Source organism: Anopheles coluzzii, chromosome 3 (assembly GCF_943734685.1).
Source record: "Anopheles coluzzii chromosome 3, AcolN3, whole genome shotgun sequence".
NCBI classification, from domain to species: Eukaryota; Metazoa; Arthropoda; class Insecta; order Diptera; family Culicidae; genus Anopheles; species Anopheles coluzzii.
The window spans coordinates 2430240-2452717 of NC_064671.1; the positions used below are offsets into that span (position 1 = coordinate 2430240).

The window sequence follows — 22478 nt, forward strand, 5'->3', positions numbered from 1 at the left end:
CTGGTGGGATCGTGTTGGCGTAGCACCGCGTTGGGCATACATAATGCCTAAATTACGCTGAAAATTGACCGTGGCAGTGGTGGTGGGGAGTTGACCATGTGAGAACAATTTTCCGCCGCACCACTGCCGCTTTTGCAAATGGCCTGCGAATGGCTCGCCGCTGTGGCTTGGGAGATTTGATTTCCAATATTTGGTGTCCTTCAGCGATGGGGAAAGAAAAGATACATATTTCGTGTCGTAAAAATAACGATGTATGCGCACGGTGGAGCAAGTGAGCAATACTCACGATCAGTACAAACCCAACAAAAGGCATGATCGTGTGGATAATTATGACATCACTTCATGAAGTGGGTTAGAAGTGTGTTTATTCTCTGTCTAAAACGACAAGGACGGGACGGCATTTTTATTGCTTTTAAGAGAAGATGCAATATTAATTGAAATGTTCGTGCTTTACCACAAGCAAAAGGAGAGGAAATATGTTTCCGGATATTGTCCATCGGTGTTGTTTTCTCCTTTTTTTTGTATCGCACGAGTTAAATGAAAACAAATACTAAATATACTCGTGCGCACCGGAGCAATCTAGCGTGAAAAATGTCTAATAGTATGGCGTCTGTTAAACGGGCGCTGGTGTGTAGTGGAAAACGCTTACCCCTTTGGGGTATTTACTTTCCTTACTATCATCCGTCCTGGGTTTGCATTGAACACTATCGTCGAGTTGGGCGGGTGGGTGGGTTCGAATCACTGCTAAGGGAAAGCTTCCAAGCTCCAAGTGTTGGCGAGGGTGGTTGCCGCAGATAGGGCTGCAGAAAATTGCAATATGATGGATTAATTAAATTTTACGTTCTATTTAATGTTACGCTTGTGCCTTTGATGCTTCTTCGGTATGGTGCGGGGGAGCTCTGCCATCGGATTGGTGGTGAATGCAATATTTAATGGTATCGCAAAAGGTGGAAAAATGAAAGTTTCACCTTCACTTGGTGCTGTTTTTTTGGGCAACACATGTTTGTAAATACCCCTCAAAAGTTGACAAAACGATGTATAATGTAGCTCTCTGTGTGATAAATAATACGCTTTTCTTTGCTTGTCGCTGGCAAGTATTCATACAACATTTATTAAAACATTTTCTCTCGGTTTTATACAAGCGAGATGACTCTTGAGTGATTTTCTTTTGAAGAAAATTGCTCGCATTGTAAATACCTTGACCCATCGTTTGCGCTTCTTTATTGTATCTTTCTCTCTCCGTACCGCCAACAGTTGACTGGGTGCACTTAGGGCACAAAGAATAGCTTACAGCAATCACGCTGTAATCGATCCGCCTGATCGACCGAGCTGAAGATGATACGATGAAGGCAGGGAAGAGGGCACCAGGGTTAATATCATATCAATCAAAGCATACAGACACTGGACAGAGCAACAAGAATAACATTGACCACCGCAGCAGGGAATGGACGCCCATCAGCTTAGAAGCGTATCTTCTATGATGGTTGGAGGATCGATTCCGCGCTCCTCCCGCCGTTGCTGGTCCGCCACGAATGAGTGAGCCCGATTGCGTAAAAGGAAACAGAAAACCCCTTTCTGCCATTAGTAGTCTTTACGGGGTGGAAAAATGCCTTTGTGATTGGTTATGATTTGCGAACGATTGTTTGTCAATACGGTGGTCATATTTAATGGAGGAAGTGCGTAATGCTTTTTCAATTATTAAATGTTTCAATTAATATAACTTACCGCAGTGTAGAGCCAAGGGCGCCGTGCACTTTTGGGGCAGAAAAACTTTCAATAACGCCAAATGGAAGAAGTGTTTAACATGAAAGCAGAGATGAAAACAAACTATGAAAAACATGCAGCAAAAGGTACAAAAACGATGCAAACGTATGAGATATGAGAGAAAACTGAACGGAAAGCGGAGAGAAGCGAATGAAAGAACAAAAAAGATTTGAGCAAGAGCGGGAGAAAATGGCCCCACACTGGCGCACTGGGAAAAGTGAGAAAACGGAGAAAAACGCGCACGCAACTCTCGACGGAAGTGAACCTGATGGGTGCGCTCGCGCGCGCGCGCGCGCACTCACGCCCGTGGTCTACACGCGAGGTCTGCGCAGCTGCGCGAGTTAGTTGCAATATGAGCGTTCGTTCGAACGGTTCCCGTACAGTTCGCTTCGATCGCTGCTGAAAACTGCTGCCGACAGCCGGACTACACAGCTCTAACGGCTCTCGCGCTGCTTCTCGCCGTCGTCGTCCTCCTAGGTCGTCTCGTGTTCGGTCGCGTTTGTTCACCGGGCAAGTCAAAGTCACGCGCTACACAGGCCAGGCGACAGCGACCAGGAGAGAACGCCAACCACCAACACAGCGCATCAGCAGCATCGGGCGAACGAACGACGGGAGCAATTTGTTTGCTGACAGCCCTCCTGGCCAGTGTTCTTGGTTGGAGTGGCGCGGTGTATCAGTTGTGCCACCCCGAAGATCCCGATACACCCCCGGGGGCCGATTGGAGCAGCAGAAGAGGTGCTTCTTGATCCATGGAAATCGTCTCCCTTTCGCTGGGTTGGTTTTCTTTCCTTACGGTCAATTCTGCACCGCGAGGCAGTGCTTGAACGTTAGAGGTACGCGAAGACGCGAAGCAAAGCGGGCGAAGAAGTGGAACAGTTCGATTACTGATTACCGGTCGCTTGTTCTGTTCCCATCTTTGGGGTTCGTTGCGTATACCACCGTTGAAGTCGTTTGTGTTCTGTTCGTTCGGGCGCCCGCGTGGAAGCAGTTCGTTTGGGAGCGCAAAACGGAAGCCAGCGTGCGGTAGCTTCAGTGTATGTGTCGTGTGATTATGTGTGAAGCGCTAGAATAGAAAAGTCCCCCCCCCCTTCCCCGTGTGTGTGTTGATTCGTTCTTTTGTTTTGTGGCATCGAGATCGCAAAGAAAAGGTATGAAAATCGGTGTGTCCAGTCGATGCGGATCATAATCGAGTCCATTGAACTAGATCGAGTGCAGTGTGTATGTGTGTGTGTGTGTGGTGTTTGTTGACTTGTTGCGTATTTGTGAAGTTGCGGCCGGTATATCTGCACTTGACCCGTTAGACAAGAATCTCGTCACGTTGCGACCACATTGCGATGGGCAGCATCAGTACAGCATCAACGGCAGCGATCTAAACAGGACCAGCTAGACAAGACAAGTGTGTGTGTGTCCCGCTGGGGGAGTTAAAGTGCAATCACTTCTTAAAACACGACGCCCCCTCTACCGCCAGTCATCCATTGACACAGATCGCTCGGGAGTACAGAGAAGTGTTTTGTTAGTGAAGTTGTGTGTGTGTGTGTGTTGAGCCCCAAAATGTTGTTCTACGCGGGGTGGCAGAGCATCGACAGGAAGCAGCGGAGCTCGCATCGACGCAGCAGCACCACGGCGAGTTCGGCGGCCGTCAGCCTACTGCTGGCCGCTCTGGCATTGCTAGCAACTCGGGCAACCGTTTCCGGTCAAGAGGACTCTCAAGGTTTCGGTAAGTACCTAACCTCAATTTAGCTCTTCAGCAGATCAGTACGGTTTCTCTTTATATTCTGGGTGCTCCATTGTGTCAGAGGGGGAAGCCCTTGAAAATGTTGGAGTTCATATGAAGCATTTTTTTCGATTAGCGCCCAATACCTTGTTGTGTGGAATGAATCTACGGTGCATCATTAGCTACTTTGCGCTATTATGATCGAGGGCAAACACGAAAGAGGGGTGTGCGGGGTATGGAGAGTGGAAATGCAAAGCTTTTAATTTGGGGCTCGAGGTAAAAGCCAACCTATCCATATGAGGCAAGTAATTCTCCTGCTCGATACGGTACAATCATGTCCGAACCAAATAAAAAAAGGGATCTAATGATTGTGATTTTCCATTAAGCTCATCTTTTGGGATGATGATTAAGGGAAGATCGGGCAAATGTAATAGGAAATGGTTATTACGTATCAAACAGATTCATTTTCCAATTTTCCCAGCCAGAAAGGGATCTGAAATAACGGATTGTGACAGAGGTTTGGGGCGTTTGAGGAGAATGTTTCGCTTAACTTTTAAAGAAATTTTGAACCTATCTCTAACTTTAATCGCCTGCACGGAGGACACCGCGGTGTCATTTTACGGAAAGATTCTTTCTGGCCGTTGCGAATGACCTCAAAAGCGGAGCGTGTCGCTTCCTAGCTAACTCATTACATAAAATTCTGACCATTGCCATTGTGTGTCTCGTCGTCGCTCAGTGTCACAATTAGCGGACAACAATGCGCTAATGCTCACGGGCGGGTGGAGAGTAGAGAATCGTTCTTCTTTCCTTCCGGTCCGGTCGGGTTTTGGGGGTGCGTGGTGCATGGAATTAATCGGATCGGGCGGACCTCTTTCGAGGAGGGGGTTTGTTTTTGGTGCCATTATTCTCGGACGACCTTTGCCTCTTCCTTTTGTGTTTCCGCTTTGTTTCCCAGCTGCGTCCGGGTGAAATGTTCTCAGCCTTTTATGCTGGCCTTCCCGGCCGGAGGCTGATGGGTTGGAATGCATCGTCATTAGTCTTTCACAATGGCGATGGCCTTTTGCTTTGGGGAAAAATTCTACTCACTTGAAGCATTGCCAGCAACCTCCGTTAGATGGCGGACACGGAAAACGGAACTGTGTGCCTTTTTCCACCCGGTACCACCCGTGCCCCACACTATGGTGTGCATGAATTACGCCCGCTGAGATTGGTTTTAAGCAAGCGGCAATTATGATAGGAAAAATTAATTCAAATTAGATATTCTCTCCAGCTTGAAGAGCGACAGAGTGAGTGTGAGCGAGTGGGAATAGGAATAGTGAGTGGTTCATTGAGGGTTGCTTTTCCACTGGATTTACGCAAAATTCTTACCGAAGCGTGTCGGTGCGTATGTGTAACATCAAAAAGTGTAAATGCTAATCGGAAGAAAGTCCACCAAGATGTACCAAACGCCCGAGGAAAAGTCTTCCGGAATGAAATGCAAATCGATGATTTGGGGTATGGAAATTTACGATCTTCAGCGCTCCGACCGATCGTCCGTGTGTTGGCGTGTGTTGTTCATTCGACTGTGCATCTGTCTGCATGAAAATGAATGAAGGAAAATGAATCAATCAAAACTTCACACCTGACTGCATTAAAATCTCCTCCCATGGGGTGAAATGGTAATGCTCTATGTGTAGAAAAGCAGGACGTAAAGGGGTTGGGGATGGTGAAAAGATTCCATTTGCTTAAAAAATCGATCGCTATATCTGGCTTTTGCTGTTTTACATTTTGTGGGCATTTTTTCCCTATCTTGGTGTTGCATCGACGCACCGCAAAAGCTCTAAATTCATTGCTCACGTAATGTGCGCTGCCAAAAAAAAAGAACCGACCTCGTTGTGAACGTTCTGTGGATCCACCCAAAACAAGCCGTGAAGCCCACACACTCCCCATTTAATCTGGAATGCGGTACGCTGCTGCGCGTATTACGTGTCCATTCCCTTCCGTTCTCGGTTCACAGTTAGTTAGATCTCGGCGCGCATCTCGGGTGGCGCTCGCGCTGTGGTGTTGTGGTAGGAAGAAATAATTTGTCGTAATTATACACACCTTCTCACATCAACACCCCTCCCCCTCGGTCGCTAACGGATTGCACTAGTTGTGGGATGCTTTTGGGCCCATGCCCAGGTTTGGTTTTGTTTCCCAAATTCAATTTTCATCAGTGCTCCAGTGTTTGAAGCCGAGTGTAAAAGAAAACCTCCAAATTGGGAGGCTGGCGAAAGACGGGCAAAGAAGCACATTGTTGCAGCAACAAAAGGGCCGGCAGGGGTTTGGTGGCGTGTTTTAATAGCAACGGGACTAAAGGGGAACTGTTTCACACGCCGTTTAATTACCGAAAACCCGAGCGCAGATAAACAATCACGATCAAGCTGGAGAACAGAACACTGTAGTTGAGGGGGTTTTGTGGCTCTCGATCTTCTTCTAACGGTTCGCCGATCAAGCGACCCGAGCGCTCGGATGGTGCTCAGAACGATTCTTGCCATTCTACGAAACGTTTCCGAAGGGTTGTTGTTCATTTAAATGTACACTTTATGGTGATTTTGTATGCCCACTCAAGACACCACCCGTGATCGATCGATCGGTAGCTATTCCAGCTCAATCAAAAGCTCCCTTTGGCTCCGTCTCTCTCTCTCTCTCTCTCACATCACAGCTGGTCAAAAAGGCAATTCGCGCGTGCGTCTGATTTTGTAATTTTCTTTTCGCTATACCCTCGTCTCCCCGCCAACAGGGAATGATCTTTTCCTACTCCGTTCCAACTGTGTATTTTGCTGATGATTGCACATGCTCCTCTCGCGTGCGCGTTGTGGAAATACGCAATCGGGAAGAGCAACGGCGGCGGCTAGATTTGGGTTAGTAATTACGCAAAATAGGTCTTGTTTGGTAGGGAATAATAGAAGCGTACACGTACACAGTAACAGAAGCTTTTACGTGTTTGCGTTTGCGTTTGTGTGTACCCTTTTACCCTCCCGGGCCGGTCTAATGTAAACTCGTGCAGATTCCGCCCGCCAGCCAGCCGTCCCCAAAAAACTGAGGCAAAGGGTGCGCCATTGGGAAAGGGGCATTGTAGTAGAGCATTGTGTTGTGTTCATTAGCTTCCCGGCGTTGTAAAGAGAGAGAGAGAGAGATAGGAGAGTAGAGCTGGTACGGTAGCGTGCTGCTGGGATGATGATTTGTCTTGCCAAATTTGCCGTAAATTGCTAGTGCCGTAACCAAACAACGTGTGGCGGTGGCAAAGATGTTTTGTTTTTCTCCTACCGCCGCTTGCGTTGCTTTAAAGTGGTCATTCCGGTCGTGTTCGGGGCGGCAAGGGTTGGGATGGGTTACGCAAATTAGCTTTCGTTACGTTGCGGAGTCTCATTCTGACAGTTCCCTTTTTTGCACAAATTCCCCGTTGTGTCGTGACCTGCGGGACGGTGTCGCGCCGCACCGTGCACGTTATTATTACTTCCGAGAGCTTTTGCGGTACTGTTTGCGCGAACGGCTGCGCAAGCGAGAGAACGTTTCATCCGATGCCATGCTGGTGGTGGTGGTGGTAGTTGATGATGCATTTACATGCCGTTTGCGGTTGCGTAACCGCAATTATGCGCAAGTTGCTCTCTACCGTGCGCAGCACACACATATCCCGTACGCACCGGGCTAATGATGGTGTGATTGTGCATGGCAGGTACATGTTTGCTTATGGGCACATGGTTCTGATTCAGTCAACGAACCCGGGGGGTTGGTGATGGTGGTGGCATGGCACGCAGAACACAAAAGCCACCCCACCCGTTAGTAGCTGTGTAGTTGTGGTTTGAGACGGGGGGAGGACAGAACAATAATGATTACAATCGCAGAGCGCAGCGACACAAAGCTTTGCACTTGGCACTGCTGGTACTTCTGGTGTCTTCTGCTGTAGGGCCTTTCGCCTGAATTCTGTGTCTAATTGCCCGATGAACATTTACATTTGGAAAAAGAGCATCGTTATGCATTTGAAATCAAACCGTGCGTGCCGATGTGGCGTTTCTCGCGAGAGAAATGGTTCCTTTCTTCAAAGCTGCCAGTGGCAAAAGAACGGTTATGGTTGAGATAGAATGGGGGCGGCCTGTCCTCGTCTAACTCATAAACATCATGCCCGTTGTGAGGGAGTGGTGACCGTCATGTGCAAAAACTCGTTCCATTGCCTGCAGAGTGAAGGGGAAGGCTCACAGATTAGCAACGGAACCGAGACCGAGAAGCGGTCACCATCTCTGGACCTTTTGGCTGATGGCAATTTAACACGGACGCTCCCACTCGCTGCTCCCTCCCGGCACAGTTTGGGTCCCCTTTTTTGCATGCTGTCTGTACTGTGTGTGTGTGTGTGGGACAGGTAGTTTGAAAAGCCCAACTCGCGTGGTGTTATCTTGCCGCGAAAGCATGCGCGTGTTTTATCTTTTTAAGTACTTCGTTCTTTGCCACCAAACTACTGACACACACACACACCCTTCAACCGGAGTGGGATGGATGACTCCTGGCATGCAACGGTATCCGAGTTACCGCCACACACACACGCTGTATGGCATTCGACACGCATGAGGCAAATTGAATTCTTCGCCCTTTCCATCGCCCGCGCGAAAGGGCGGAAGAAAAGCAGCACACACAAGATCACGATCGTGTAACCACACTTAAGAAGGCTGGCTTCTTCACCACGGTGGTTCCCTTTTTGTCGTGCGATCTCGCCGGGCACCTACGACGGGGCGGAAAATGGGAAATCTTTGGTGGCGCTGGTTGTGATTCGAACTATTTGTGGCACACAATGGGATGTTAAGGAAGCAATGGGAGGGAGTTGTGGGAGGAAGGGGAAAGTATGTTACAATAGCGCCATTGCGCAACGCACCAATGTTTCCAACCCCGTCCCGGCTGGAACAAACTCAATTATCCGCAATTAGCCGGTGCACGACGTCACCTGATGTGCAGTGGTGCGTCTTTCGTGCGTTTCTTTCCGCATTGCAGTAGAGACCCAAGGCCCAAGTCTTGTTTGGTGTGTTGGGCGGGGACAAGTGGACGAAGGCGACAAACTGCACAAACACTCTGATGCGGGGGTAAGTGTGACAGATTACAGTTATTAGTCCACCGGCCGTCACTCGCAGGGTGTCGTCTCTAATTGCAAACCTGTGTGTGGACTGTCCGGCCCCTCCACATTCGCAGGCCGTCTGTTTGGTTTCATGATGGATGGCAGCTGCATTTGCTGAAACCGATGCAACAGGGCCGTGTGTGTTTGCCCTGTTTACTTTACCCGTAATGATGTTTGATTTATCTGGTACTTCTTGGGAAGCTGTCGACTTAGTTCGTTGTAGGAAACACGATCCAGGTCAGGGAAGTGTTGCGCTCATCGTCGTGTTTATTGAACTGACGAATTGGTTCTCATCTGGCAAATGGCAAATTTGCACCGAAACTCCCCAAACGCGACACACATACACACACACACTAATGGTCGTTGGGCTTAGTGAAAATGACAACCCCTTTCGCTGTGGTTTTAAGGTGACCCACAAAGAAAGCAATCAGTAGTACACAAAGCAGTACTCTCTCGCGGTAATCGTAATGGCGTGAAAGGTGTGTGTGTGTGCGACACAATGAGCTCATCATGTGACGGTTCTGTACCGCCACCATTCGAAGGGAGTTTGTTTTCACCCCAAAGTGTAAGAAAGCAAGGATAAACACTGTGGAGAAAGGCGTGACGGTAAAAACATTCCCTTCTGCAGCACGAATTGTAGTTCAATTTTTCGGTTAATCAACGTCCTTCATGGCCACCGTGTACCACCTATCCCTCCGCTGTGCGGGACTCGGGTGGACACGACTGTGGAAGACCTCGTGACCAATTCGGCGATTCACTTCCTCCGACGCGATACAAAGCGGGCGGAGGAATCATCTAATCGTTCACCTTCCCGCAGCAGACAGGAGTCGTTAAGCGTAAACGTCGGCTACGGCTATCGATCTTTAATGTCGCACCCTGTTTCTTTTTTCGACTACACGGTTCTACTACCGATCATTGCCCTGGTACGTTAAATGGTGCAATTTTCGTTGCTCGGTACCTTTTTCGTTGGGGGGCCAAAGTACTTGCCGCCGATGAGTCGTTTCCTTTTTTCATGCCCGATCGCACATCGGCACCCTCTCCGCCTCGCTTCTTTATTGATGGGCTCGATCGAGCGTCCGATGAGAATGGTATTTTGCTGTTATAATTAAAACCAATACCAAATACCACCCCTCCGAGGGGGCCCCGGGCAATACCAACTCTAAAATTTGGACGGGAGTGTGTGGTGTGGTACCGGTTCTCTGAAGACGGTGATCGTGAGTTCGGGGCAAACACTTCTTTCCCTACCAGCCCGGACCGGTATTCGCTTCCTTCGCACACACTGTTTTTGGCACGTTTTGATCGAAAATCTCCACTAATGGGGCCTCATTTTCTCATCTTTTGAAATCGTTTACCTGCTCCCGAGTCCGCTGCTCCCGAAGCCGCAGTCAGCCAGTGATGGGAAATGGGAGTCCACATGTGAGTGACGAACCTGTCCCGATCGATGCGAGTTGGGTGGGAAGCTGGTGGAGCTAAAGATGATTGGTTTGAGATGGGTTTCTGTGTGTGTGGTTGTTTGCTGACGAAGACCTATTTCTTGGCGGTGGCCGCGTTTAAGCCTTTAAAAGCGACGCGCGATTTATGTTCTCCACTCCCAGGCTGCCGTTTGTGCGAAAGACACCACCACACCGTCGAAGCGTTTATCTAGCGACCCGCATTCTGTGCGCTTCTATGCGGCCCATTGGAAGATATGCAAATGTGTGGTGACCACACACAAGAGGGAGGTAGTTAAACACAGCAGAGAGAGAAACAGAGGCTGTAAGATATGGAAATTGTGTTGGTTATTGGTTTCGGGCAATTATTTCGGGGCAGTTCAATAACTTGTGGCATATATTTGCGCGTGTTTGGGTCAACGAACGTGCGAAGAACTTGGGGGGAGGGTTGTGTGGTTTCAAATGGTGAGAGAACCGCCCAGTGGAAATGAAACGATATGGCCTCCGCCTCGCAGTAATTGATGCCAGGCTTTTGCTGCCTGCGCCGTGTGCCGGAAGTTGCTGTCTCTTGCGTGTACTTTTCTTATGTCTGTTTCGTCCGATCCGCTGCTAAACGAGCAAAAGATCACATCGGATCGGATCAATCCTAACGTCCAGGGTAGCGTACGCGCGATCGTTTGCTGTTCTTCATTTCCGCAGAACGATTGCCGATCTTGGCGGACGGCGGTGATGAAGTGCTCATGATGGCGCACTGGCGATCACGTTTAACCGATCATAAAACGAGCAAGACGAGCCACTGCCGCCGCCGCGTCCCGGGAAAACCTGCGCTACCCGCGGGGACTCATTACCGGCGTCGGTTGCCCGCGCAGCAGCTATTCTGTGCTAGGTTTCGCTTTTCATCGTGTAATTTGAAGCGATACGATCACTTCACCGATCTCCATGGTCGGTAAATCCTCGGTGTAAGCACATAAAGCAGAACAACAGCCGCAGCAGCAGCAGCCCCCAACAGCTGGAGTGGAGTAGGTGCTGAAGCATGCTCTCGAAAGCACTCGACCACAGCAGATGGCAATGGCACTGACTGACGGACTGACTGAATGCCGAGGGGATGGAGGGGGTGCTGGAAAAACACGGATGAATCGGGTGTGAAAATCTTGCCAACCACCCATTGGCAACCACACACACACATACAGACAGAGACATGTCAAACAAAGCGCACACAACTCTTTGGGAAATGCATAAACCCTGGTGAAATTCAATGAACTCTCTTCTATTCCTCTGATTCCCCTCTGCGTTCTTTTTTCTTATTATACTGGCAAAGGTGGGTGGTTTTTGGTGCAAGCAGAACCACCTCCCCAAACCCCCCTCTCCCCCACCAAATGCCACGGATCATGCACGGTCAGTTGCGATGCTCACGCGCGCCACACGCCGCTCTGCTGCGGTGAAGCAATAAACTTTGGCGAGCATAATTGTGTTACGCTACAGCCGCCATCATCCACCACATATGGCCGTGAGAGGAGGAAGGATTGCGTTCTTTGATTGAAGGTTTGGTGTTCTCCTCAATCGCTGGCATGTTGTTGTTGTTTTTCCAGTTTTTCCTCGAGCCCAACCAACCGAGCTCGACGGGGCCGACATCCGAAGAACATTTGTTACGTTTGAAGGAGAAGCGCGATCAGCAAGCAGAAGGTTAAGAACACACGGCTGCACACGGCGGAGGTGTTCTAGCCATCGACCGGAACTGAAAAAACTCAACATCAACGTGTTTCGATGTGAGGCCGTTTCAAATTCTCCGCTCCTCGGTCCGTGTGAAGCTTGGGTAAGGTTTCGGATTAATGCTCCAACCTCAACGGCTCATGCTGTCTGACTATTTTCTCCCATCGTTTGAGAAAGCACTGAGGGCCAATGAGTGAGAACATTCGAGCGATCGTTGAAGGTGTATACGGTTGAGTAATGGCTTGATACGGACTGAATATCTCATGTTCCGAATCTGACAGCTGGAAAGACAGTTTGACAGAGGGCTAGATTTGTAACCGACGCTCGTAATCGTGCACTGTGTGAATTTGTGTCCCAAAAACGAAAGAATAGATCTGCTCCAACCGAGTTCGAAAACGAGATTGTTGTGGGGAATTAGAACTGATCAGTGCGACATAATTTAAAAAATGGTAGAAAGTATATCGGTTGCCCTTTTTTCCCCCAAACGTCCCATCCCAACGTTACGGAGTGACCATCCACTGTCCAAAAACCAGCAGAGCGAGTCCCACTGTCGTGTGTGGCGGTCATGATTTACAGGAAACCTCGTTTCTGCAGAACCGGAAAAATAGAGATATCATCCGGGCGAGCGGTTGTCCGAGCGAGCGGTTTCAAAGCTGCAGCAAAGGAGTGTCCGGGGAGTGTGTCATCCTGATCGTATCACTCGCGAGTAACCGTTTCGTAAAATACCACGAACGTATGCCCAGGGTCCCGGGTGTTCCTCCCTTCCACACGCGCACAGGCATTGCCTGATTCGATTACGGGCACGGGAATACGCATCCATTACCATCCATTATGCTGTCCGGTGACGTTTGGCGCGGCTGGCTGTGCACGGCAGATATCGGGGGTGATCACATGCATGCATGATGTGGGGGGGAGCATGTGTTTGTTTTTCCGCCCATAAAGATCGCAAAGTCTCACAGGGGTGGGATTGGCTCTCTTACTCCCCTTTCCGCTTAAAAGAATGAAGTTTAATTAAAATTCAACAGAGAAACAGCCAGCAGGCGAAAAAAGACGAGATCGAGGATTATAGTCCTGGAAAGTCTGGAACTGGTTGGCAGAACTGGAAAGCAGCTCCACACACACACACACACATACACTTCCAGTACTGCACTCTGTGGTCTGTGGATCTACGATCGTATTGGCCCATTGGCGCGCGATGCACACATGCAAAGTCTGTTGTGACTTGTGACAAACGCGTCGTTCTTCCAATCGGAAAACCCATCGGCTCTAATCGTATTGGCGCAGGTTCGCCATTACTTGCGCTCTCGCGGGTCTGTCACGAGCTGGATGTGACATGCAAACTCGGCGAAAAGGGCAGAGAGCGGCCGCCACCGTCCAAAAAGCTCCAGCAAACGCGCCTTCGCGTGGTTGGTAAAACATGGGTTGGAATAAAATAATAATTTACACGCCATCGCATATCGGATTGCTGCAGCGTTGCCCGTGTAAGGTTGGTTGGTCCACCATTTCCATCAAACCAGTTTTGTGCTTCGGTGCTCCACTCGAGAGCGGAAGAAAGAGAGTGAAAAGGGTCTCGTCGTCGCTGTGTGTGATTGACCTGCTTGAAGCAATGGTTTATCCTTCGGGTGGGGAGGTGCACGAGGCTCTGTGGCCCTGACCGTGGCTAAGGCAAAGGCGTGTACGACACGGCCACGGCCATACATAATACATCAATTAATTATAGCAGTCGCAGCAAGGCAAGGCAACACTCCACCACACGCCGCGCCTTTCGCTTCGTTTTCACGCACGTGTTCCGGCGGCTAGCAGGGTGCGCCCGACTGGACATTGTAGAAGGGGCATAGGGAAAGTGTGTGTGTGTGTGTGGATGGGATACTGGGAAATTGGAACAGTGGTCGTTAAAATTGAGATCAGTTCAGACGGGGGGAGTCTCCAGAACTGGGGCCAAGGTGGTAAAAGTGTATTCTGTGCGACAGAGTGGCCTCCGCTCTAGACTTGAGAGAAAGAGCTTGATGACAACTCTTGGGTGGAAAGTGGAAACAAACAGAAAAGTATGAATAAATGAGAGCTGTGCATTAGCGGCATTATACCCCCCCAAAAACAAAACAAGCCAACGCCGTCGTGTTTGTTGGTTTTGGAGCCATCAACCATCCTACGCGCACAGTAAATGAGGTTGACGCGTCGTTTACCCAGATCTGCTGAGAATGATCTCTCCACAGCGATGAAGATCGCGTCACAGACTGTTGGATGCATGGATGGTAATCTCTGCATGTAATTGTATTATCGCGAGCACTCTGCACTCCCTCGCTGCTAGTCATCGTCTGCTGATTCTGTGCGCGAGATCTCCATCCGTTCGTCTCTTATCATATCGCGGAGCTCAGAGATCGCACAGTAAACGACGCGAAACGACACGCCAAGCACACGGTGCTCGAGGAGGGAGGTGGAAGTAATTGTGCATGCTAAAACTATGCTCTGCAACGGGTAGAAAGGGCAGAACAGAACATCCTCTTGTTGGGCTCGCGCAACGTTAATGACCCTACCTATACCACCCTGGAGGTCTGCTGCAAGCACACGGGAGATGCACAGTTACAGTTTGTTGCCCATCGGTTCAAACGTAATGCAGTGCAGAGGGGTGTCCGCTTTGTTAGACGAATTGGGTCGGATGCTACCACCTTCCCGCAGGAATACCTCGCGGTGGTTGGGTAGAAGACAAAGTGATGACGATAGAAAGCGAATCAGGTAACAACAAGCACGCTGTTTGGGGTCCGGGTCCCCCCGCAGTGTTCTGGTGTATCAAAATGGTCGTTATTATCGTCATTAGAGTCACGGTAGCCTGGCGGCGACGATCGGACCCAGTTCGTTGACGTAAGACAACGCTGTTGGACGCGCGTTGACGTGTCGGAGGCTAAACTCGTTGCATTATGTATAAACCTTGCGTGGCTTCCGCTTTTTGGGTTTGTAATTAAATCACACAGCCCGGTACCGCACACCCGACTTTTGAGGCCTTCTTCAGCTCGTTTGCGCTGCTGGATGCGGGTTTCGCCTTCCAATCTCGGGCCTCCATGTCCAATCTCCATTGACAGCCGAATTTTATAAATTTGGCAGTTTTACACGCTTGCGCTGCTCGGGGAGGTTGATTTACGAGAGCTTTTTGCCGAGTCCAACGTCAGGTCAAAGCCCGCCTTTTCTTGGTTGCTTACTCACGCGGTTATAATAAATTAACTACACGTAACAAACGCTGGTAACTAAAGATCCATTCATGGCGTTGTTATGTGCTTTATTTACGGCTTTGTTTTGCTACTGTTGGTACATCTTTCCTTTTTTTTATACACTTCCCCTCCCATGATCATGTTGCTTCATCGGCGAGAAAGTCGTTAAAACAGACATCATTTAGCATACAGCCTACGACGGCTGAGTGCAATGATCCATCCGTACGAACGATCGCCCAAAAGACTCCACCAACCACGGCGCATGGTGATGGTTCAATAAATCTACGCAACAAACACACAAACAATCGTTCCAATCTCACAAACTCCAACCAACAGCTGGTTCTCCGAACTGGTGTGAAGTTAGTCCACAAGTTAGACAAACGGTAGCATTCTCTCGAAGGGCCGCCGCCGCCGCGATCGGGCATAATTAGCATTCGATTGTTACAGCGCCAGCAGGGACCTCCCACGAACGTGCTGGGGCGACGAGGGCAAGCCGGGTCTGAAATATAGGCACCCAACAGAACAATGCATCGGAAAGAAAGGCGGAGAGAAGCGCCCAAAACAATGCAGCAGGCGTCCGGGAAAGTGCATAAAGTAAATGCCACCGGAGCGGAGGTAGAGATGCAACCATTGCAATTGCAGATACCACGTTTCCAGATGCAATATCTCCTGGATGGCGCATTCAGTTGCTAAGAATGATGGACAGCACGACAGGCCGTCCCGCTCTGCCGCGCTCGCCCCCCCAAGAATGCTTCCGAAATGGACCAATTTCGGTGTGCCCTTAGGGGATCCTTTCCCAGAGCGCGCGAGTCGAGTGCATTGAATTCTCTCCCACAATGGGAATATAAATAATGTACTACGACGACACGGCCCACGACCACTTCCATTGGGCTTTTGCGAAGGCACAATACCGAATTCGTGGTGTGGGCGCTTTGATCTTTTTGGAGCGAATTGTTCCCCGTGGACATGAGTACCCAATTCCCCCTCTGCGACGACGAGCCTTCAGGCGGGAAGCATCTTCGTGTGTGACGTGAGGGGGGGGGGGGACCTTTCAAAACGTCGATTTTCAAACGACGAGGCTGGGAAAATGTTCACTCTGCTTCACCCTCTGCTCGGCCTGCTTGTTGCTGTAGACACGTTGATTAATGGTTTCGTCACTAGAGCACGGAGGGAAGGCAAGGGGAAAGGCCACTCCAAGACGGCGATGGTCGACGGGTAGTCTAATGAGATGCACTCTCAACCTCAATTTCCACGTCGGAGCTGTGAACTGCCTACGGTTTGGGTGCTAATGCCCGTCCCGAGCCGGGCGAACCTTTAACCTGTGGCCACCAAGGAGCTGTGCTGCATCTTCTGGAAACGCGCTGGAGCAACTCACACGATTGCATTGAACGGGAAGGAAATGAATAGCATCTTTTTGGTGTTGCCTGTGTTGCCCCTGCTAAGCTCCTCTAAGACAGAGAAGCGAGATGAGATGTTGGAGTCAGTGGACTCCCCATTCACGCTCTTGCCCAGTTTTGCTTGCCACCGCCGTTCGCAAATGCACACGCGCACACAACACCACACAGCTGCAGATATAGGTTAATGTTACTAATTGAGTCGTTCCTGTCCTGGCGTACGTACCGACCGGTAGCTGTAGTAGTGGTGGTGGCCCACCACGTGCGGCGGGCGGCCAACTAACCCGGGCCGCCGTGGGTCGAGCCTGCAACGTGCCCTGAATAATCTTCCAAGCCGAGCTGATCTGGTTGGCTGGATAGGCCTGGCTGGCTGGTACCGGTCGGAAGCCAGTTCTCTCGTCCACGGAAACGGGTCAACCGGAGTCCAACCGGAGCCGCGCCGCCGAGGAGCGTTTTGGCTTGTCCGAAAGGAAATGTCAAAGTGCTCGAACGATCACCGACACGTTTGAACCGTTCATAATGAGGTAAATAGGTTCGCGCAGGTTTTTGCGCCAGGTCTGGCAGGATTTGCTCGTCTACCTCATCGGGCGTCATCCTTTAGCGGTTGGTGGGTAACAGTTTCCAATAATTCCTGCCCTCTTTAAACCGCTCGACAATGAATCAGTGCTCTATTTGCTGTGAAGTTTATGAACAAAAAAACACACGATTCGCGCAAATCATCATCACGATCGACCATCCTCTTGCGGCGCCTAGATTCGGTGAAAGTGTTCCAAGGGCAGGGGCCGTCTTATCAAAAGATCAGCCTGTACTTTACCTTTCAGCCGCCTAAATTCCACCCAACCAACGATTGTGTCGGACGGGGCGGGCACATCTTGTTTGCAAACGACGGGGTAGGCGGTGGGCGGCTCAATCATCTTTTTGTATCTCGGTTGGCCTCCTCGCGCCTCCCATTGGCAGCGGCGCCTCTGTTTGTTCTTTTTCGGTAAGGTTTCTCCTGCGAGCGTCTTCCCCGAAGTAGGCGAAGTACGTCGCAGTAGGCCTGTGCAATCTGTTTTGTTCCTCTCGCTTGCCTTTATCGAGTAGCCATTTTTGTTTGGAATCAGCTCGCGAAATCGAGTCGCCTATCGCATCCTTCCTCCCAGCCCTAAATCCGAACAGAGCCCAATCAATCTCGTTGTGGGAAAAGGTGATCTCGTGATGTGAAGACAGGCCGTCGTCGCCATCGTTTTGCAGTAAAAAGGTGGTTATGAATCGCGTGGCGGCTCTTTTGCTGGTTGCGACGAAAGGTTGCGTTTAACCTCTTTCTAATGAATCACTTCCGCGGAGGACGCCCGATAATGGTCACCCCGAAAAAGGCCGCTGACATCGATCTCCGGGCTAAGTGGGGAGATGAGTTTGGGAGTCTCTCCACTACTAAGCGGAAACGATATCGGTTACAGAAGATGGATGGCGGTGGCCGCTAAACTAAAACTGCGCATCGTGGGGACACGAGGGCTGCTGACCAGGTGAGTTTTAGGTGACTGACACACTAAAAGCAGAATTGATGATGATGAAAAAAATGGCAATCAACACCTCCCACCACCCGTAGGAAAGAGGAACATGCGTGTGTGGAGTGTGTGGATATTACTACTAATGGGAAATTGGCACTTTGTGGCCGGTAAAGCACGTGGGAACCTATGGAAAAGGGCGTACCCCCGGGGGGTCCAGTCGATCGATCCAACGAAAGTGAGGAAATTTGATGGTTAATTGAAGTGCGTCTATGTGTGTGTGTGTGTGTGTGTGTGTGTGTAGATGGAGGCTTTCTTTTGGGAACATTGGAACAGCTCGCCATGCCACCGTCTACCGGCCTACTGCCCTCCGTGAGCGCTACTTCTAAGCAGTGAAACCTGCGCAGGAGATGCTATGTCTGTCGGTTTGGCTCGGAATTCGGAAGCTAAAGTATGTTTCACGGTCTCTGTGGATTGCGGTTGTATTACACACACACTTCTCGGGCCGCGACCCGTCCGCCAAGAGACGCATGTGGTGTAGTGGATGTTTTCTCCAAACCCTCCCCCAAACACCGTTTCAGACCTTTTTCGTTGTTAACTAATAAGGGCGAAATGTTACATTGTTGTGCTGTGTGTACGCGTGCTAGCGTAATGGATGATCGTGTGATCTTTTCTGGAGCTCACGGGCTGCATGTGCTTTTAAGGGCACAAAGTGGAATATAATACGCCTTCGTCTCGCGAACACGAACACGGAACATTATCCACCTGTCGACGTCCTCCCACGACGGGATGATGCCACCAGTCACGGGATTCTATTGTTGTTGTTTGCTTCTGCGATCAAGCTCTAACGGGTGTACGTTGTGCCCAAGGTCATTATGCCATGGAAGCCATTAGGGTCTGCTGAGAAGTATGTAAAGCCCGGACCAAAAGTGTGTCAGTATGCTAAGCAGACACACTAAGGCTGTTGGGGGGCGGGAGTTCCCCAGGGATTGAAACAACGGCTGTGCATGAGTGATGAGCAGCAGCGTGTGTTTGTTCTTTGTTAGATCATAAAGAAGATGAATGAGTGGCAGTGAGCCCTGTAATTAGATGGGCACATAGAATCAGAAACGATCTGGATCATTTGCCCGGGCCACACACACACACACACACTATTCCGAGCGACAATGGCTTAGTGAAAAGGCCACACTGCAATTGACCTCAACCTCAATGCCTGATGTTATTCCCTGATCGATCGATAACGAACCTCCTGTGTACCGGCTGTGGGGCTTGGATGGCCGTTTGTAGATCTTAATTTTCTCCCAGCTCTACGGTGAGGCCAAAACCGGTTGTCGATTTATCGTCGGCGAATAAGTTGGGTCAATCCACTGCAACAACAGCAACATACACTGTATGACCCTGCCTGTATGTACACCGCCATAGAAGATATCTCCCGATGGAGATCTCTTGAGGATGGAGTAGAGAAGATCTTTGGAGCCTGATTTGATCCGATCGTTAGATTTGATCGGTAATTTGCAGTCGATCCTGTGTGCTGTGTTTCGTCGTTGATCGTCTCGTTTGCATATTCGTTTTTTTTTTGCTTTACGGTTCCCCTTGGGACAACTATTCCGTCCGAGTTTGTGTCCAGAGTAAGACTTGCTGTTGTTCCTCTTGTAAATCTCGTGTTTTGCGCGCGTCGATCGATCGACTACAGAGCGTGGGGAGCGGGTCGTAATCATAATGCTTTATTGGTTGGGTCGTGGAAATGGAACGGGATGATGGGCTGTTTTGTTTGTTTGAGGTTTGTTCCCCTACACTTCCCTAACACACGCCATAAACCCAGTTTTTTTGCGCTCTGTCCCGGTGCCATTGTCATAAAGTTCACAAATGGGTCAGTGCCCGGATTTTAGGCCCGAGGCACGTGTGTGTTCGTGTGTAATAAATGGAACGCAAAATGTGTGTGTATGTGTCCAAAATCATTCTCTTGTTGATGCTTTATTGTCCGCCAGATTTCACACCTGTCCACCAAAACCAAATGGTGCCGTAACTAATGCCCCCTTCTTTCGCTGTGTTTCTTCCAGAGATTCGATCACTGTCCGGCGAACCGGACTACAAATCGGTGAACCTTACCTGGGAGGTGGAAAGCGTACACGGCACGGATGACGCAGCGGACGGACGTCGGCCGGCAGGGTATAAGGGACGCTCGGCAAAGCTGACCTCCTCCCCAACGGGCATGGCGCGTGCTCCCCGATCGTTCAATGTGTTCTACTGCGAGCTGCAAAACTGGGGACCGCATCGCTGCAGGTCGAAGATCGTGAAGGATGAGTCGGGTGATAGTGGGTAAGTGGGAAGGAATAGGGGGACACTTGCAGGAGAGATGATCATAATGTTGTTCGATGTGTGTTACTTTTAGGAATAGCAAGCAGTACTCACTGTTGGTGAAAAACCTCCGCATGGCGACGAAGTACTCGTTCCACGTGAAACCGCAGACGAAAAAGAGCGACCAGCGTGCCAGTGGACGGGCGGACGAGGGTGGCGAGCAGAAGGAGCAAAACGCTTCCTCCACCGCTGCCGGACACAATCAAGGCCAAACGATCATCATACCAACGAAGGGCTGTAAGTGTTGTGTTTTCGCACACGTTTCTCATTTCACTAATCGCTCCGTTCCGCGTCCTTTTGCTTTCAGTCTCTGCCCACGCGACACAGTGTTTGCCGCACGCGTCCGAAATTGAGGTGGAAACGGGCCCATACTTTGGTGGGCGCATCGCCGCGGAGAACGGCAACTGTGGCATACAGGGGGACGCATCCAGCCCGCAGGAATCGTACACGATGCGCATCGACCATGAGCAGTGCGGCAGCAAGGTGAGCACGAGGGATCTGACCGTCGAGACGTACATCACGGTGCAGGAGAATCTGGGCATACTGACGCACAGTACGCGTCGGTTCGTCGTTGTGTGCACCTTCCAGCCGGACACACTGACGGTCCGTGCCCGGCTGGCCCTCCCGGGGAAGGGTGGTGCGGCGCCGGTGCCATCCTCCGAATGGTGGCCCGCCCAGGGACGCAATGCCCGTGTGCGCCAGTTTAACATGGTGGACAAGAGTGGGCTGGTGCTGAAGGGAGCCGGAACGACGGGGTCGGAGGATGAGCGGAACGATGTGGCCGAGCAGCTGGAGGAGGACTCGGGTGTTCCGGCAGAGGTGCGAGAGTTGCCCGCGGTAGAAGCCGACAGTCAGAAGAAAGCAAGCAGCGACGAGGAACAGCTGCTGAACGACGTCAAGTCGTCACCGTCGAACTCGCGCGGTACGAAAAGCGCTGGAAACTATGCCCGTTTGCTGAACGAGCAGCAACAGGACGAAGGAACGGGGCTGGTCGACGAGCTGGACGAGTATGGGCAGGAGCTGGCGGAGAATGAAACGGCCGGTGAGGAGGCAGCCGACGAGGAACGTGTGGTTGGTGTCGCTGGATCCCGAACGGTCCCTAGCTCCCAGCGGCGCTCGTCGGGAGGCAGTTCCGACTCCTCCGGCGGACCGTTCGATGCAACCGGGCTGCTCATATCCGCCTGTCTTGCTGTGATACTGATCGGAGCGCTCGTGTATCTGCTCCAGCGAGAGTTCAAGAAGCAGCGCATGATCCACCAACATCAGCAGATGGAACGGACAGCGTCCGAGCGTCGGGGAGCGGCAGTGGGAGGCGTCACGATGCAGTAGTAGTAGCGGGGAGGCATCACGATCTTTGACTGAGCTGTTGCAAAAGCAGCCCTCTCTTTTCCGCATTTCCTCCTTCCTTCTCACTCTCTACATTCCTTCCGGTTGTGATTGTCATCTCAACCTTCTCCCCTGCCAACTATGATTTGAGCATAATTATTTATAGTTCGATGTGTCTGTATCAGTGACTGGAATTTAGCGATGTAAGCAATAACAAAAGAAAAACGATACAATTTTAACGAAAACCCAACGACGAATCGAAACGCGGGAAAAACACACACACACACATACACTCACAAATGAATCGAGCAATCGAAAAAGAAAATGCGCACGTGCACACAAACACACACATAGAGAATGAATGCAGCAGCATGAAGAAGAGAAGCCCTAGCAAATAAGGATCGTTTAGTATTAAGAGCAATCAAACACAGAGACACGTAAACAAAACACGTCCCCAAGTGCATCCAATTCCCAGCTGTTTTTTTGCCATCCAACCTACTCTGCCCTACATGTGCGCTATCTTATGCTTACTCGTTTCCTTTGAAACGCGTGCTGCGTGCGTCTTAAAGGGGGATGCGAACGAGCAATCGACATTGCATCGCCCCTCAGGCTCAACGGACAGCTTACAAACGTTTCAGCGTACGAAAATGACTGAGCATAGAATTAAGCTAACCCAGCTAACCCCCCTCCCCCCCCCTTAGCTCTTCCCATTAGAATGTTTCCCAATCGTGGCAAACGAAGAAAAGGCAGCGGCCAACCGCTGCTGGAGAGGATTTACTTTAATTATTTCTTCACCTACATCTAGCGCGTAAGTGTATCCGGTACGGAATGGAAAGGAAAAGTAACAGAAACAACAAGCAACAACTGTGTCTTTAATAAAGATTTTAACTTACAACGAGCGAAAGGTGGAACGTTTTTTTTTTTGGGGATGAAGAAAGAAATGAGGAGAGACTTGAGAGAAACAGCATTG

General features: G+C 50.3%; 1 protein-coding gene across 1 annotated transcript; it reads left to right on the forward strand.

Annotated features, from left to right (window-relative positions):
• The first annotated feature begins 766 nt into the window (after positions 1-766).
• LOC120954662 (uncharacterized) lies at positions 767-22406 on the forward strand. The gene is made up of 4 exons (XM_040374766.2): positions 767-3481; positions 19885-20143; positions 20217-20419; positions 20490-22406. The coding sequence occupies exons 1-4, from the start codon at positions 3316-3318 to the stop codon at positions 21509-21511; spliced, it is 1650 nt and encodes a 549-aa protein (XP_040230700.2). The 5' UTR covers positions 767-3315; the 3' UTR covers positions 21512-22406.
• The last annotated feature ends 72 nt before the right edge of the window (positions 22407-22478 follow it).

Excerpts from the sequence above, each read along its gene's own strand:
- LOC120954662 (XM_040374766.2), top strand. The coding sequence starts at position 3,316 with ATGTTGTTCTACGCGGGGTGGCAGAGCATCGACAGGAAGCAGCGGAGC. Across the intron at positions 20,144-20,216 it reads GATGAGTCGGGTGATAGTGG|GAATAGCAAGCAGTACTCAC; the intron begins GTAAGTGGGAAG and ends TGTTACTTTTAG. Across the intron at positions 20,420-20,489 it reads CATCATACCAACGAAGGGCT|TCTCTGCCCACGCGACACAG; the intron begins GTAAGTGTTGTG and ends TTTTGCTTTCAG.